Here is a 17,065-nt window from a genome sequence, read left to right on the forward strand (position 1 = left end):
AAGCTTTGGAGTGTTCCTCGTCCCATGAGGTACTTGTTTTGCAGGGTTAGCAAAGGCTGAAAGCTCGTTAGCTAGGAAAGTCCATTTCTATTTGAAGTTTTTCAAGACTTTATAAGTTACACCGTTTGTGAGAACTTGAATAAAAAGCAAGTTCATTCCATTTCACCATTTACTAAAAACTCTTTCTTTAGTCGACGAGACTCCAGTACAAGGAAGAGTGATTGATCTCCCTACCCCTAGTCTCCAACAAAACTATAGCCATATACAATTACTCAACAATGTTATCACTTATCACTGTGATGTAATTGTATCTTCACACTTTACCCTTTACATAACAACAACAACAAGCTCTCATGAATGTCATAACGAGTGTGCAGCGACAACTCAAATTCTAGGAAGAGGCATGGTAGAATGATATGGAAGCACGTAACGCCCACACTCTTGCATTTCAAAAAAGCTACACCCATCACTCTCGCACAATCTGCTCAAAATGATCTAGTCACTATCGATCTCCATCATCTCACTCATGTACTAGAAAAGGAATTAAGCATGAGACAAGCTCCATGACTCTATGAGTTTGTCAGTAAAAACACAACCTAATAAGAGAATCTCTAATGTTTCATAGAATCCTCCACATTTGACTTTTCAAAGATGGTGTCTCTATAAAAGCTAGTCTAAATAATTATAAGGGACTCACAGACCCTCGAGAGTATATTTAAAATGTGAGAAGCATTTTAGAGTTTGTCATATAAGACACTGATGATATGTGCAAGATTCTTCTAACAATGCTTTGTGGATCTGCACGTGCATGTTGTCATAACTTAGAGCATGACTTTATTCTCTAGTTTTGAGATCTCAGCTCTAAACTCATCTTTTATTTTAGCACATATACCAAAAAGAGCATTATTGAGCTCTTCACTATTATACAGTGAGAAGATGAAAGCACTAATGTTTATCTCCAAATGTTCAATAAAGAAATGTTTAGTGTGAAAAAGCTTACTGAACCCATCATGACAGAAGCCCTCATTAGTGGAGTCTATGAATATTCCTTATGGGAGATGTTATACACTCTCTTGATAAAAATCTCCTCAACTTCAAACACGCAATGGAAAATTACATCAAGGTAAAAAAAGTTAGCATCACTAAAAAAGGTCATTTGTATTTTCATACTTTAGCAGAGTCTCCACCATACCATCAATCTTTAACAAGAACATATAGAAAAAGCATAAAAAAGGAATATTCATAATTGCCTGACATTCCCTGAGCTTATGATTATAACTTTGACCACCATACTAGTTGAGGTGTTATCTGCTATCCAAGGGAAAGAATTTGTGTGATATCCTTCTCTCATAAAAGGCAACGCAAAGACAAGGAATCCAAGTAAGTTTTGTCTATTTCACCGTGACATTAGGCATGATATCAAAGAGTGTCACACGCTTAAGAAAGAGATAAAATGATTAATAAGTAAGGGTTACCTTTACCAGTTTAAGAAAAAAGAAAAACAACCAGAACTAGGAAAAGAAAATTATGCATTTGCGTTTGAAACGCTGCCTAAGATCAAATAATCCCCGATTATCTCCAAAAGTTGTATCACCATCTTTTGAATTTTTCAATAAAATGGTATTGTTTCTCAATGAAATTTCTCTTTGAAAATCTATTTGGTCTCCAAAAAAAATCTCCATAAAAATAACTCTCTCACATAGTCTTCACGACTCCTAACAAATCTCCTATAACTCTGCATGTGTGTCTCTAGGTCCCCGTTACCATGTAGTTTTTACGACTCCTAAAAAATCTCCATTAAGTTTTCATGCGTGTCTCCAGTTCCACTTGATCATTATCTCGAGATACTATAACTAACTTTTTCTAAGAGGATCAAGGATTTTCCTTCAATAATATTGACAAAATTTGCATGAACAAATATAAAAATAGATAATATCTATAAGTTTTTATTTTTTTTTTCTCTTTTTTATCTAAGTTAAGCCTTTAAAATACATTGTTTAAAAGGCTTGAGGGGTGAATTGTCATAACCTTAATCTCAAGTCTATGACCGGAAACGTAAGAAAGATGCCACGAGAATACCTTACCTACGCTAAGTCTCGGAACATACATATGATGAAACAAATATATATAAAATTCACGTAGCATTTTGTAATCTTTCAAATATTCCTCAAACCAATAAAACAATTTATAATTCAAAATACTTACTACATTAAATAAAATCCAATCTTTGAAATAAAAATCTAAACTTGAATGAAAAATAGTGTAATAGTAGAGCATCTAAGACATGAAATCATAAAGAATAAAAAAAGCTATGCAGTAGCGAGTACGACATACCAATAAACAAAGTTGCAGGAACTCTCAATAAAAGTTCAACTTGTTAATGAAAGTTAAGAACCTGAAATAATATTAAAATGGAGGGATGAATTTAACCAATTCAGTGAGAGAATACCATTTAATATATATTTTAGCTATTTATAAGTATAAAGATTGAAATAAATACACACACACACGTATATTAAGCATAATATCATATGGTAATGGAATACATGTCAAAGATCAGATAAAGTCATAGGCTCAGATAACAATCAAAACCCTAAGGTTCCAATAACAGACGAGGTGTGCAACCCCGATAATTGTAGGAGGATCAGTCACCATAGGTTGGTTTCTCTTTCACCAGTTAGGTATACATAATAATACTATGAGCATATAGACTAATTACTCTTCATTAGCCTAGAGTTACTGATAAGCATACTGATATCAAAACATGGTAAATATTCACATAATTATCAAAGCAAATGAATGTCATATTGAATATAATTTAATTCAATAGAATATGAACACGATTTCAAAAATAAATGAGTATTATAAAGTAATAATATATCTAATTATTGAAATAATTAGATGTACTCATCATCTAATCAACATACATAAATTATTTATATTACATTCATATTAAAAGACATTTCACTTACCTAAAAAATAGAGCAAAAAACAAACATATGCAAAACTGAGGATCGCTAATAAGAACGTCAGCAGAACCTATACAGATACAGAGAAACACTCAAAACAACTTGAAGAAAATAACATAAAAGATTACAATCCTAAGCTTAGAGACCAAAACAAAATTATAAAAATGAACAAATTCACCCGATCGATCCCAAACTAATTGAATCTAACAGATTTGAATAACCCCTATTGTTGGGTCAACCGATTGATTGTCACCATAGTCAATCATTGATTGACAATATCAAGTCAATTGGTTGCCAATTCAGACCAATCAATCGACCGGTTAATCGGGATTTCCAGAATCCTAATCCGCTAGTTTTCAAATCTGCAGATCTAAGAATAAACGACTTGTTCTTCCAAAACCCATAATTCCAGTAATCAAATCAGTTCATTATAAGCCAACTAACATCCTAAAACAATTTTTAAATCTCTTAAATCGTTTAATTATCAAATCATAATAAAAATCATAAACTCTTTTTTAATCCTTCGACCATTAATTTCCTTCTCGAAACAATAAAAAAAGGAATCACTTGCTTCTTCAACCCTTCTTGAAACTCAAAAGCTTAAGTTTAAATATAGCTTAAAAAAAGGAATCACTTGCTTCTTCAACCCTTCTTGAAACCCAAAAGCTTAAGTTTAAATATAGCTTAATTCTTGGTATATTTGAGAGAAAAAGTTATAGAAGGAAAGAGAAAAAAAGAGGAAAGGTAAATTAATTTTTTAGCAAAATTCTCTTTAAATACATAGGTTAGGTTGGATTTTTGGGTTTGAGCTAGACTTGAGTTTAGGTCCGATGGATAAAACATGAGTCTTACACAAATGACGTGCCAAGGTGAAAAGAAAATGGCTAAAAGACCTAATCCAGCTCAAATAGATTGGGCCCAAACGAGCATAATGCCTACTTGCCTGGTCAACCTAGGTAGTTAGGCACTCATTCGGGCGCAACCTGACTAAACTTGGATCTTTTTGTGTATTTCTTTATTTTATTTTGCATATCTTATGCATATTTTCATATATATTTTCTCCTACTGATCTTTTTTTATTATTATTGTGCAAGTATCACAACTACTTGCCTTGCTGCCTCAAACTATCATCTTAGAAAAGGTGAGCCGTAGAAAATTTCTATAAGAATTAATCGTGAGAGAAAAGTGAGGAAGAGCTCAAGATCTTAAAAACTATTCGGAAAAGAAAGAAAACTTCTTTTCATAATGTTTACTTGCTTATCCTTAAATCAATAAACATTCAAAATTAACTTAGGTATACAAGAGACTTGTTTTGCAAGTTTAACAAATAACCAAAGCTTATGAGCTAGGAAAATCCATTTCTATTTGAAGTTTTCCACACACGAGAGTGTGTTTGGTATTGTGGTAGCTTTTGTGGTTGTGGTTTGAAAAAAATTGTTTTATAAAAAGTATTTTTGGTTGAGGTTGGTTTGGTATTTGTATATGTTTAGTTAAAACTGTGGTTGAAATTGAGGTTAAACAAAAAGTAGTTTAATGTGTTTGGTTAAGAATGTTTTTCAAATTGATGTTATAAAATAATTTTAAAAAATATATATTAATATTGATGGTTTTTAATTTAAATATTATAGATTTAAATACTACTATTACATTATGAAATAAATAATACTTTATATAAAATATTTTTTTATTATTCCATTAAATTATCTACAATTCCATCACGTATGAAATACATCCGATAAGGACTACCGTTTTCTTGGTTTCTTAAGCGTACAACAACATCAGGTAAAATATAATCAGGAACAAAATATTGCAATCAAATTCTGCAAATGTTACATCATCAAGCGATCTCCGTCTAATTTATGGAGTGTCATTGAATAATGTTAAACACTAGTTTTTCGAATAAAACACAATTAAAAATAAAACTAAAAATAAAAATTTAATTTAATTTAATTTTTTTATTTCACTGTGTCAGACCCGATTCAATGCATTTAGCTTTGAATCATACCCGGTCCGGCCGGAACAGTAGAGACATTCTCCACTGTTTACGTGAACAGTGGAGTCACTCTTCACCACAGAAATAACAGTGATCCGGTGTTTTCAACGCAAATAATAATATAGCCCATAAATAATGAATAAAGTTTTATTCGTTACCAAACATTTATTTTCTATAATTAACATGAAAATAAACAAGCATTTATTATATTGTAACGGTGAGACGATGCCAATCTATATATTCGATCATATTCTCTGGGACTTTTCTGGGGGAGGTTGAGCGGTGGCCTGTAGATTCCCCTCATAATTTATTGGTTGCTCCTCTTCCATGTACTTTTGCAAATTTATTTTCAAAATTGCTTATAGTTCTCCCATAAATGTTAAGAGAGAGAGAGAGAGAGTTCAGTACACCGATATAATGTCGAAGAAATAAAACAAGAAAGAAAACATGTCAGTCTCCCTCGCCGGGGACAAACTAATAAAATATCAAAAGAGTACGTCTGGAAACTGAGATGAAATACATGTCTCTGGCATAGCTAGGAGCTATGAATTATTTAGGGCGAGCATTTTTTAGAGAAGTATACATACCATAAAACAGGCCTCATTGTGCAAGTTGGGAGTATTGACGATGAATATATTTCCACGCAAGACATGCATGACAAGATGCGCTATGCATTCCTGTCCGAGCTGGATAATTTGATGAAAGAAAACTCGACAGAGAGCACTTCTGCCTGAAGGACAATAATATTTGTATTTTTGTCACCTTTCGATTGAAGGGTTTGCTTTTGCATTATCGACATCATACCTTGTATTAGAATAATAATATATTTGTTTTTTATTTCGAAAATATTTTAGAAAAAAATTAACGTGCGGATATCAATTTTTTCCCTACTTTAAAATTATAACAGCGCATGAAGAAAGAAAACAAAGCCCTCGTTTGAGATCATTTCAAGAGAATGTGATCATATGAAATAGGTTGCATAGGCCGTCCCTGGAAAAGGGAAAGTAGCTTGTCTTCATCGCCAAACTAGGGTTATCCTCTACGTGGTTGCATTCTTTGGATCTCTTTCTTGAGGTCCACTGCCCTTTCACTTCAACGTACGAATATTGCTCTCACTGATGCATGGTGACAACTTACAGCATTATCAATTTGATCCTCATCAACGCCTGGTGATTGCTCGACAATTCTTTTCAGGATTTGTTTTGATTCTCGATTTGTCATGGGAATGCTTCTAGAGCTAGAATTTGACTGATCTAAAAACATGCTACGAGTTAACAAAAACGACTATGGTAATCTTAGTGGTTCTCATTATTAAGATTTGCACCTAATTGCACGAAAGTATCCTTTAAATTGGTCAAGAATCATGACGGGATTAATTAATACGTGGACCTAAGATTTAGAACCTTCACTAGTAATATATCAACGTAAGACAATGTTTATGGGTATTAGTTTTTGTTCCAATGTAATCATAAGTAATTATATGAAAAGAAAAAATAATTGCAAAATCGAGCACTAATTCAACACCGAAATATTTTTTTTTAGATTACAATAATCTTCTAAAAAATAAAATAAAATAAATTATAAAACTTAATTTCCAACCTAACTTAAAATAAAAATAAATTATTTCCAACTAACTCAATAAATACATGGTATAAGAATTAAATTAAAAATATATAAAAAACATTAACCAAAGCAAAAAAAGAGAGACTAAAATACAAAAAAAAATACAAAACATTATAAATTACTATTATAATTTGCAATGTTTATGGAGGTAATGCAATATAATTGTAATAAATTGTGTGTAACTTTGATTTGTTTAATTGATCGTCCTACCGTCTATAGCCAAGAAATAATTCGGGTTCCTTGCGCTAGAAGTCAAATACCACACTGTCAAGCCAATCAAGAAGCACACAAGTAGGAAGAATCTCTATTTTTCTTTCCATGTATCATAGCCACACATGTTAGGCCAGAAATTCCCTTCTCATGTGTATCATACGTGCTTTCATATAGGCTCAAATCTTGATGCTGTTAGGCTTATAGAAATGGAAAGTTACAAGTTCTTAGTGAGGATTTGATACAATAAAATGAAGATTAGATCGAGATAAACTATGTGAATGATTTAGTATAAATTAATAAAATAGATTTATATTTAAAAAAGTTTAATCGACTAAACTAACAGCTTAAAACGAAGATAATTATAGATTTGACCGTTGGAATATTAAGCTAAATTTTTTTTAAGTGATTTTAAAGATAATTTTTTTATAGGTGATTCTAGTTCTAACACAATTATGTACTTTATTGGACCACTGGGTCTCCCAAAATTAAGTAGAAGTTGCTAATTAGGCTAATTTTATTATTTTTCTTATGATTTTTTTATATTTATTATTTTTTCAGGATTCTGTTTTAATTTCTTTTATGCTTTCAAACTTTTAATCGCTTCCTAGCAAGAGTTAGGTTTTTTTAACTTATTTAAAGGTGCTGTAAATCTAACAAGAAAGCAACCATTATATATTTAATTTTCAGAAAATAAAATTATAAATTTAAAGTTTATAATTACAATTTTCTATGTTGTTGTCCCTATAGCATAGCATCCGAATGCATCAAATTTATATTTACAATTTCTTGTCTTTCCAAGCATTGATCAGTCTATGAAAATTTGAGTAGCTGAAAACATGCTGCGCTGCAAGTTACAACTTACCATCACAAGATCACAAGGAAATATTCAATTGAATTGCTTGCTGATATCCTAAACTATGAAGTTTAATAAAATCTCCAGCAATAACATAAATTCAGAGTCATTGAATTCACAGTCCAATGGAACTTTCATTACATGTTTGTGGGCTCCACAAAACTAGGAAACCTAACGATTGACCTAACTTCCCTCACTATACCATCGATTTTTTGTTTTATTTTTCTATATTTTTTAATGAAATGTCGTCAAGTGTCAATCTCAACCTATTTTATGCTGATTCTCCATGATATCAATGCTTAAATCGAGGTTGTATTGGCTTCAAGACGAGGAAGCTTTTGTCAAGGGACGAGGGGACCTTAGCCCACTAGGGCGAACAGTGACTCCAAGCCTTCTAGCTTTTATAAAAACTATATAGTATGCGTTCATGCTAATAATATTTTTAAGCTGTAAAAGCAGGAGAATTTATTTTGCGGTTAAACCGTGTTCCCTTAAAATTTATTTATTTTTTATTTAAAATAATTTTTTTATATTTTCAGATTATTTTGATGTGCTGATATCAAAAATAATTTTAAAAAAATAAAAAAAAATTTATTTTAATATATTTCTAAATAAAAAACACCTCAAATCATCATTACCACTACAATTTCAAATACAAAAGTGTTGGGCTAAAGAATCCCCTTCAAACATGTGGAAATAATAAATTTAAGTAACGAGGTGTCATGAATGGATGGTGTTAGTAAAATTTTATTGTTCATCAATTCACTGTTTTACTATGATAAACTAATTTTTTCTTAATTTAAGTTTTATATAAATGATAAAATTAATACTTGCATTAAATTTAAATATACCATGCTATAAAAAAGAGAAAACAGACTTTGTTTGTATAACAAGTATATTTAAGCTTTGTTTATGATCATCTTGTTTAATTTATTTACGATATACTTTCTTATTAAATATTTTTTCCTTGGTACCATTGTAACAGAGAAATGAAATTTCTAAAAATCTAATTCACCCTTTATTTATAACTTTTTATTTACTTATTTTTCACTTGAAATATAATTGAGCAAATTTTAATAGTAAGATCTAATTTTTTCAAAATAAATTATAATTAAGTGTGTATTGATCAGGATTAAGAGCAAATGGTCTATCCTTAATTTTTAACAAATATAAAGTAGGATTAATCAATATTCATAAATTGGGAAGAACACTAATCTTCAAATATTCATTTGTCATCGATTATAATTATATTATAATTATAGAGAAAACTAAAAGAGTTGACGCTACTATATATCAAAACACTAAGGATTGCAATAATAACCTACTTTTTTTTTTTGATCACTTGACTTTTTTTTTAAATATTTTTATTTGGCATTAAGTTGACGTGGAAATAGATATGGTGGTTTATTTCGATTGGCTTGGTGTTGGGTTCTCACGATGTCAGGATAAAAAATTGAAGCTTAATTGGTCCTCGGTTTGGTGAAATAAAATGCAATTTTATGATTGGAAATAACTGAATTTTTATGGACTGAATTTGAAATTAAAAGAAATGTCCCCCTCCTTTTATAAAATGCAATTTTTTATATATCATTTTCTTAATTAATATTTTTTCAATTTAATCCCTCATCATTTTATTTCATTTTATTTTTATGTCAAATTTAATCCTATTCTTTTAATTGTTTTTTTTATTTTTTTAATTTCATTCTTCAACATTAGATTTATTGAAAGTAGAGATTTATAATTATTTTTTATGCAGTGATCCCAATCTCATGAATCTAGTCATAGGTATGAGATGTTAACCCATATTGATATCTGATTTTTTAAAAAATCTTTTTTCTTACACCAATTTCTTTTTAAATTTTATTATTTACCATTAAGTTTATAGAAGATTAAGCTTTTTTATTTTTTTTAGTTTTCTTTCTATGATTATAACTCAATCTCATGATTCGAGCCATAAATTTGTCATGCTAACTCAGATTGACTTGAGGCTTTTACATCATTTTACTTTTATTTTTATGTCAAATTTGATCTTTATTTTTTTTATTTTTTTTTGTCTTGGATCTTCTCTTTTTAATGTAAAAAACTGTGTAATTTGTTTTTTAATTTTACACTTAATTTTAGTTTCAAATATAAAATAATATTGTAAAACAAAGTTTATAACAAAATTTATTAAATTAAGTGTGGATGACAAACCTAAAACTATATAAAAAAACCAACTATCAAAGTTTGTCTGAAACTACTCTAATCATTGAAAAACTAACAATAAATGAAAAAAAAACCCATACATAATTATGAATACATTTTAGGGATAATAATGAATATTTTATCTTGTTTATACTCTTCATGAATGGAATATATAAATAAATCTAAACTAAAATCTATAATAATGAATGTTTTATCTTGTTTATACACTTAATCATCTTGTTTATTTTAATTAATCTATATACTAAAATCTTATAATAACATGCGTAAATTTATTTGTAGCACAATCTCATAGTTTATTATCAAGCATTTTAATTACTTTATTTTATAGCATAATAATAATAATAAAAAGTATAATATATATATATTTGGAAAAAGGAATTATGGTTAATGTTAAAAATAAATTTTTTAAAACAAAAAAAATATTTTTTTAATATTTTTTCCAAATAAAAATCACTTTTTAAATTGCTGCTGCAATATCTAACCCTCATTTAAAATAGAAGCTATTTACTTTGGTGGGATGGAATTTTATTCCTTCTCCCAAGTGATCAATTCAATTCATTAATGATTGAAAACTAAAATATTGGCATTATTCAGGTCAATGATTTAATTATTTTCATGTTTTATTGCAAATGTTTTCTATCTAGCATTTTTCTTTTCTTTTCTTTTTTAAAAATTAGGCCAACCGTTGAAAGAGTATTATTTTCAGACATGCTCTCCCTCCTCCACAAGTCTCTCATTTGTTTTATTGTGGAGTACCAGAAAAGAGGCTACTATATTTATGCTTGGTCACCACACACTACCTGTAACTCTGTCACGCAAAAATCTTTCCATAGCTTCACCTTCTCTGTTTACAGTATCTCTCTCAGCTTTCTCTCTCTCTTACTTTTGGCCATTTACAGCCCTCGTTTTTCAGTTGCTGTTATCTCTGTCTCCAGTTTCTTCTTTTGCTCTCTCAGGTCATGTAACTGTACCCCAAAACTACAGTCTTGAAGGTGTTCTTATTGTTGCTTTAAAGGGTCTTTTCTTGAACAATGTGATGTTCTTTCCTCTGTTTTGTTAATGTCCATTTTCTTAAAACTATTCTAAATCAATCTTCGTAGGCCTTCAATCATGGATTCTCGTCACTACAATCTTCTTCTTGTGTAGTCCATTTTCTTGGATGTTTAAGGTTGTCTACTTCTGCTAATGCCCGTTTGTCTTGAGTTTGTTTTAAAAAGTTGAAAGATGCAGTTTTTGATCATGGGTTTTCGTTAATTTGGTTGCTAATGTTCTCTAAGCCCTTTACCACTATAGAGCTTGGCTAAAATTTAGCTAGTTTTTCAAAATTGTAACATGTAATTTTAATCTCTCAACTACATTTTGTTCTGTTAGTGTGCTTTCTGGTGGGACTTAGTTTATGAAAAGGAAGCTTTTCTTGATAATGAAGTAAAGAAAGCAGTGTTAATGGATCCAAATCTCATTGAAGTCAAACGTAAATAAGATCTGTGCATATGGAGAGAATCTGTTCTTTCCGTTAATTCAGACTCTTTTTATTTCACTGTGGATTCTGTTCGCTAGCATCATTGATTTTTAACTAACAGGATATCATTTCTAAACGATTCTTTGGTTCCTGATATCTAATATACCGATATCATTCTTTATAATTCCTTGAAATGTAAGAATCTTTAGCTGTATATGTTTTCTTACAGGATTAAATGTATCCAAAATGTTTATTTCGGGACTTCACTCCCGCTTTTGTTTAATGTCTTTCTGCCCATAGGTTCTCATTGTTACCTTCTCCTATGCAAGTTTAGCTATCTTACTGGCCTCTCGAGTAGTAAATTCGGTCGGAGTCGTGTTTTTATTTTATTTTATCTTATATTAGTTTGTTAACAAAACTCAATCCATCTGCACCGCTTCATATTCACCAAAACTCTGAGTTGTCATGGAGGAGACGTTTGTTCCCTTGCGTGGAATAAAAAATGATCTTAGAGGAAGGCTTTCGTGCTACAAGCAAGACTGGAATGGTGGTTTCCGTGCTGGCATCAGGTTTGTGACGCTTACTGCACGTATTTAATCAAACAATTGAGAGCTATGGTTGTGATATTTACCAATTGTACTAGTTACTATGGGAGTATTATGTCAATTTTTAAGCTCAACTTTGGCTTTTGGCTGTGCTCAATGTAACAGTTATAATCTTGATTTTATATACATATATATTTATGTCCTTCTATTTAGGATCCTTGCTCCAACAACATATATATTCTTTGCTTCGGCAATTCCTGTGATATCTTTCGGGGAACAGCTAGAAAGAGATACAGGTTGGCTGGCTTTTATATGTTGCCACTGTCCTCTTCTATAGGTATTTCAATAGTTATCTACTAAGTCTCTATTTTTGGTTACATGTTACAGGTGGAACTTTGACTGCAGTGCAAACTCTTGCATCCACAGCACTTTGTGGCATCATCCATTCGATAGTTGGAGGGCAGCCCCTGCTCATACTGGGGGTCGCTGAGCCAACAGTGTTGATGTATACATTTATGTTTGACTTTGCAAAGGACCGAAAGGACTTGGGGCCTAATCTCTTCTTAGCCTGGACAGGATGGTATATAAGCATAAAAATCTTTGTTAGCTGATATGCCTGGTGTGGTTTCTGGTGATATTCAAGGATTTCCATCGCTTTGTGTTCTCAGGGTTTGTGTGTGGACAGCCTTGTTGCTGTTCCTGCTGGCAGTATTGGGTGCATGCTCCATAATCAACAGGTTTACACGTGTTACTGGTGAATTATTTGGTCTTCTTATTGCAATGCTCTTTATGCAGCAGGCCATAAAGGTGAGCACTCTTAAAGAACTCGCATCATTTTATCAGAGATCCATTTAATTTCTGAGTTAAACGTTTCCAAATGATTGTGCATGGAATTTTTTCGAAGTAAAATTGGTTTCTTGAGAATTCTCCTAGTAGAAAATTCAAAACGCTGTGTTCTTTCTAACAAAGCACCTTGAAAAGAATGTTGTAAAGTCTGCATACACTCAATTCTCAATCATAGCTTCAATTTTGGATTTGATACCATAGGGACTTGTTGAGGAGTTTCGCATACCCCAGAGGGAAAATATTAATCAGACTGCGCTTCAACCTTCTTGGCGATTTGGCAATGGAATGTTTGCATTGGTTCTCTCCTTCGGCCTTCTTCTGACTGCACTAAGGAGCCGCAAGGCTAGATCCTGGCGCTATGGTACAGGTATTGGATATTATTGAATTTAAATTCCTAAATAAAGGAAAATAAACTTCTTTTGCATTTTGTAAGTTCAAGTTTTACAACAGTCATGGTCGATTAAGAACGTGTAGCTTTATGACTATTTTACCTGTTCTTTCCAATAAGTTGGAGTGTTAGTGATGACTAACCCTTAATGGCCATAAGCCCTGCCCCTCTTTCTCAAATCATGCCTCTTGAAAATAGTTCAAAAGGGGAGGGATTCGTGTCTATCTGCCCTTGTGTCTGGTTTTTTTCCTTTGTAGAGTTTTGAGTTCAACATGTCTATGAAGAAAAAGTTTCCACTTACTGCATATAGCATCAATTGTCACTACATGTATCTCATAAACTTTCACTCACAGCTCTTCTTCATTTATTTTTGTTCAAAGGTTGGCTACGAGGATTCATTGCAGATTATGGAGTTCCACTTATGGTGCTGGTGTGGACAGCCATATCATACATACCAGTTAATGATGTTCCAAGAGGGATCCCAAGGCGGCTTTTCAGTCCAAATCCATGGTCTGTTGGTGCACACTCAAATTGGACAGTCATCAAGGTGAATCCTAGAACAAAACTTCCTTCAATATTAGATTTGCTTTAACTTGATACAGAGCTTAAGCTGTGCATTAAATCCTCCAAGTCCTGGTATGGATTTATACTTCGTTTATTTGTGCAGGAAATGGTGAATGTGCCTCCTTTATATATAGTTGGATCATTTATTCCCGCAACCATGATTGCTGTGCTTTACTACTTTGATCATAGTGTTGCATCACAACTTGCACAGCAAAAAGAGTTCAATTTGAAGAAACCATCTTCCTATCACTACGATCTTCTTCTTTTGGGATTTTTGGTAGTGTGTTATTCAGAGACCATTTTTTCTCATCATGATTCTACTAAGATGGTTCAATCGCAGCAAGCAGGATGAAATGTAGGCACTTCGTTTTTACATCTCTTCTGAATTTGATGTGAACAGGTTATATTGTGTGGTCTTATTGGCATTCCTCCTTCAAATGGTGTAATTCCTCAGTCTCCAATGCATACGAAAAGCTTAGCTACCCTGAAACATCAGGTAATAGCCGTTCAAGTTCTAAATTACTTGATACGTATCTGGTTTGTAGAATAGAAGAGTAATTGAAGTTCTTTACTCCAAATTTCTCTGAATCTAATTTTTACTGTTCCAAAATACCAAGGCTGAAGAAACATATCAAACCTGTTCCTTTCCATTCATGGATACAAGTAGGATGAGCATCCGACCATTTTTCTTTATGGCCTGAATCATTACAGAGGGGCTTAAGCAATTGATATTTCTAGTGGAGAAAGTTTATGCAAAACCCTTATGTGCTTTTGGCTTCCCTGGTTGTTTACAGACTCCCTTTTGTTCAACACTTGATGGGCATTTAAATGCTTCTTGTTTCTTCCTTTGCTCTGATAAATGTCTGTATCTATGTAATTGTACCTGTCAATGATTCTCATCATCTTTGTTTCTTTGCTTTCACACAGCTTTTGCGAAATAAACTTGTCTCAACAGCCAGAAAAAGTATGGGTAAAAATTCAAACCTGTGTCAATTATACCGAAGCATGCAAGAAGCATACAATGAAATGCAGACTCCATTAGCCTATCAACAGCCTCCTTCCCTGGTAGATTAGCCTGCTAATGATTTTTTATTTACAAGATGTTTGTTTTGTTTTCCTTTTTCTATCTTTTCCTCTCACCTTTACTTGAAACAGGGACTGAAAGAGCTGAAAGAATCCACAATCCAGCTGGCCTCAAGTACTGGCTACATCGATGCACCCGTTGATGAAACTGCTTTTGATGTGCATAAAGATATAGATGACCTTTTACCAGTTGAGGTCAAAGAACAACGTCTCAGCAATCTGCTCCAGTCATTGATGGTTGGTGGCTGTGTTGCTGCTATGCCTATTCTGAAGAAGATCCCAACCTCAGTTCTTTGGGGTTACTTTGCTTTCATGGCTATTGAAAGCTTACCAGGAAATCAATTTTGGGAGAGGATATTATTGCTTTTTACTGCTCCAAGCAGAAGATACAAGTGAGTGTATGCTCATACAGTCAGGCCACATCCTGTTAGCTAGGAACTCTTCTATGCTTTGTTAATTATCCTTATCTGCATCCCCTATTCTTTATTTGTTTTGTCACTATGTTTGACTACAAACTTCAAGCATATATTGTTTTTCTACTACAATATACTGGAAGAAAATAATTCTACAACTAATAAAACCGTATTTGACGTGAAACCGTATAATGATGATGATGATTTGTATGTCACTGTAATCCTCAGATGAATCCGACATCTAATTCAGGTCTCTCCTGTGTCCCAGGGTGTTGGAGGAGTATCATGCTACCTTCATTGAGACGGTTCCCTTCAAAACAATTGCCACCTTCACTTTGTTTCAGACAGCTTATCTGCTTCTATGCTTTGGCTTAACATGGATTCCAATAGCTGGGGTCCTTTTCCCACTGTTGATCATGCTTCTTGTTCCAGTGCGGCAGTATGTGCTCCCTAAGTTTTTCAAAGGAGCCCATCGTCAAGACTTGGATGCTGCAGAATATGAGGAAGCTCCTGCTGTATCTTACAACATGACGTTTGAAGTAAGTTCATCTCATTCCTTCTTTTTTGCAATTTTTAGCTAGGCATGCATAGAGATAAAGGTTTGAGAAAAATCTGGTTTCCTAATGCTCTTTGATGAGAAATTGTTTTTGATCTGCACTATGCCTAATCCATTTGGATTTTGCAATGTGCTAGCAATTCGATAGGTCTAAATTCTCACCAACTTTACCAAACACATATAATACTTTGCATTCAAGTATCTGTCTTCCAGGGATCCACTCTTCTTGAGTTCTTGATGTCTGACTAAATTGATAGGAGTAACTTGAAGTTCGAATAGTCCTGAAGTTTTTTATTTCGAATGTATGATGCTTTATGTATCTAACAGGATCAGGATCCGCAAGCAAGAAATACTAATATTGATGGTGTGGAAATTCTTGATGAAATGATCACACGAAGCCGTGGCGAGATCCGGCATACACAAAGCCCTAAAATAACAAGTTCTACTCCAGGTTCAGTGGAGGATATAAAATCTTCATATAATCCATGTCTTTCACAAAGGGCATACAGTCCACGCGTTGGTGAATTGAGGGTGGATCAGAGCCCAAGATTTTCTGGAAAGGGAGTTGAATTAAAGCAAAATCCTAGTCCTGGGCCTTCTAACCTTGGTCAAAGTAGTCACGCTTCATCATCATGCTAAATTCATAATTCTGGTTAGGTTAGTTGTCAGTATGCTCGAGAGGTCCTATGTTAAATTATGTTACCAAGTGTCTCTTGTAGGAGTGTGTTTTCCTTTGTGATGTCTGTTAGTGTTCATTGTTCTCCATCTTCCAGTAGGCTGGGCAGAAAACACGTATATGATAATGAAAATATGTCATTTGCGCTGATGTTTCTTTGCTGCAATCTCCTCTTCCTCCCTTTCTTTTTACTGCTCTACTGTTTGTTTACTCTTATTGTTTGGCTAGGAAAGCATTTACAAGATTGAGAAGCAGAAAATGAAGGAAATTATTGGAAGAACCTCACTATGTTTCTATAATTTTTGGGTAAATGCCTGGACTACGATCTAAAAAAAAGAATAGGAAAGATCATTGCCTGTTGCAGAGGGTTCTTGCAAGGGAGAAATCAGTAACAATTCCTCTCTTCAACATTTTTTCATGAAGTGGCTCTACGAACTTAAACTTCAAACTTTATGATCAAAAGCACAGGACTTGAGAGAAAGCACTTGAGCAATGCATGTGAATGCAAGCTAGGAGACAATTTCTGCACCAAAAAACAAAAACGTTGCTCTTCTAAAACAAGTACCCTTCACCTAATTACTGGGAATGTTCGATCTTTTTCACTTCATTTTCCAGGTTGTCTTCTAGGGTGTTAAAATCAGAAACCAGTTTAAAGCCATGCAGCATGAGTCTATGATGC

General features: G+C 32.7%; 1 protein-coding gene across 2 annotated transcripts; it reads left to right on the forward strand.

Annotated features, from left to right (window-relative positions):
- Positions 1 to 10,637: 10,637 nt before the first annotated feature.
- Positions 10,638 to 16,536, forward strand: LOC133678670 (probable boron transporter 2). Of its 2 annotated transcripts, XM_062101101.1 has the most exons (12): positions 10,638 to 11,884; positions 12,074 to 12,156; positions 12,248 to 12,440; positions 12,529 to 12,667; positions 12,908 to 13,073; positions 13,475 to 13,641; positions 13,762 to 13,935; positions 14,059 to 14,154; positions 14,586 to 14,723; positions 14,814 to 15,133; positions 15,423 to 15,693; positions 16,038 to 16,536. In XM_062101101.1, exons 1-12 carry the CDS (start codon positions 11,781 to 11,783, stop codon positions 16,347 to 16,349), a joined length of 2,163 nt encoding a protein of 720 aa, XP_061957085.1. In that variant the 5' UTR covers positions 10,638 to 11,780; the 3' UTR covers positions 16,350 to 16,536. The 2 variants fall into 2 exon arrangements, with proteins under 2 accessions (XP_061957085.1, XP_061957086.1); XM_062101102.1 differs by lacking the exon at positions 12,074 to 12,156.
- Positions 16,537 to 17,065: the final 529 nt, after the last annotated feature.

This window comes from Populus nigra, chromosome 18 (assembly GCF_951802175.1).
Source record: "Populus nigra chromosome 18, ddPopNigr1.1, whole genome shotgun sequence".
NCBI classification, from domain to species: domain Eukaryota; kingdom Viridiplantae; phylum Streptophyta; class Magnoliopsida; order Malpighiales; family Salicaceae; genus Populus; species Populus nigra.

What these genes read in the sequence shown, in the direction of transcription:
- LOC133678670 (XM_062101101.1), top strand. Translation starts at nt 11,781, where the DNA reads ATGGAGGAGACGTTTGTTCCCTTGCGTGGAATAAAAAATGATCTTAGA. An exon ending in CAAATTGGACAGTCATCAAG is followed by an intron (nt 13,642 to 13,761) that starts GTGAATCCTAGA and finishes TTATTTGTGCAG; the next exon opens with GAAATGGTGAATGTGCCTCC. An exon ending in GCTCCAAGCAGAAGATACAA is followed by an intron (nt 15,134 to 15,422) that starts GTGAGTGTATGC and finishes CCTGTGTCCCAG; the next exon opens with GGTGTTGGAGGAGTATCATG.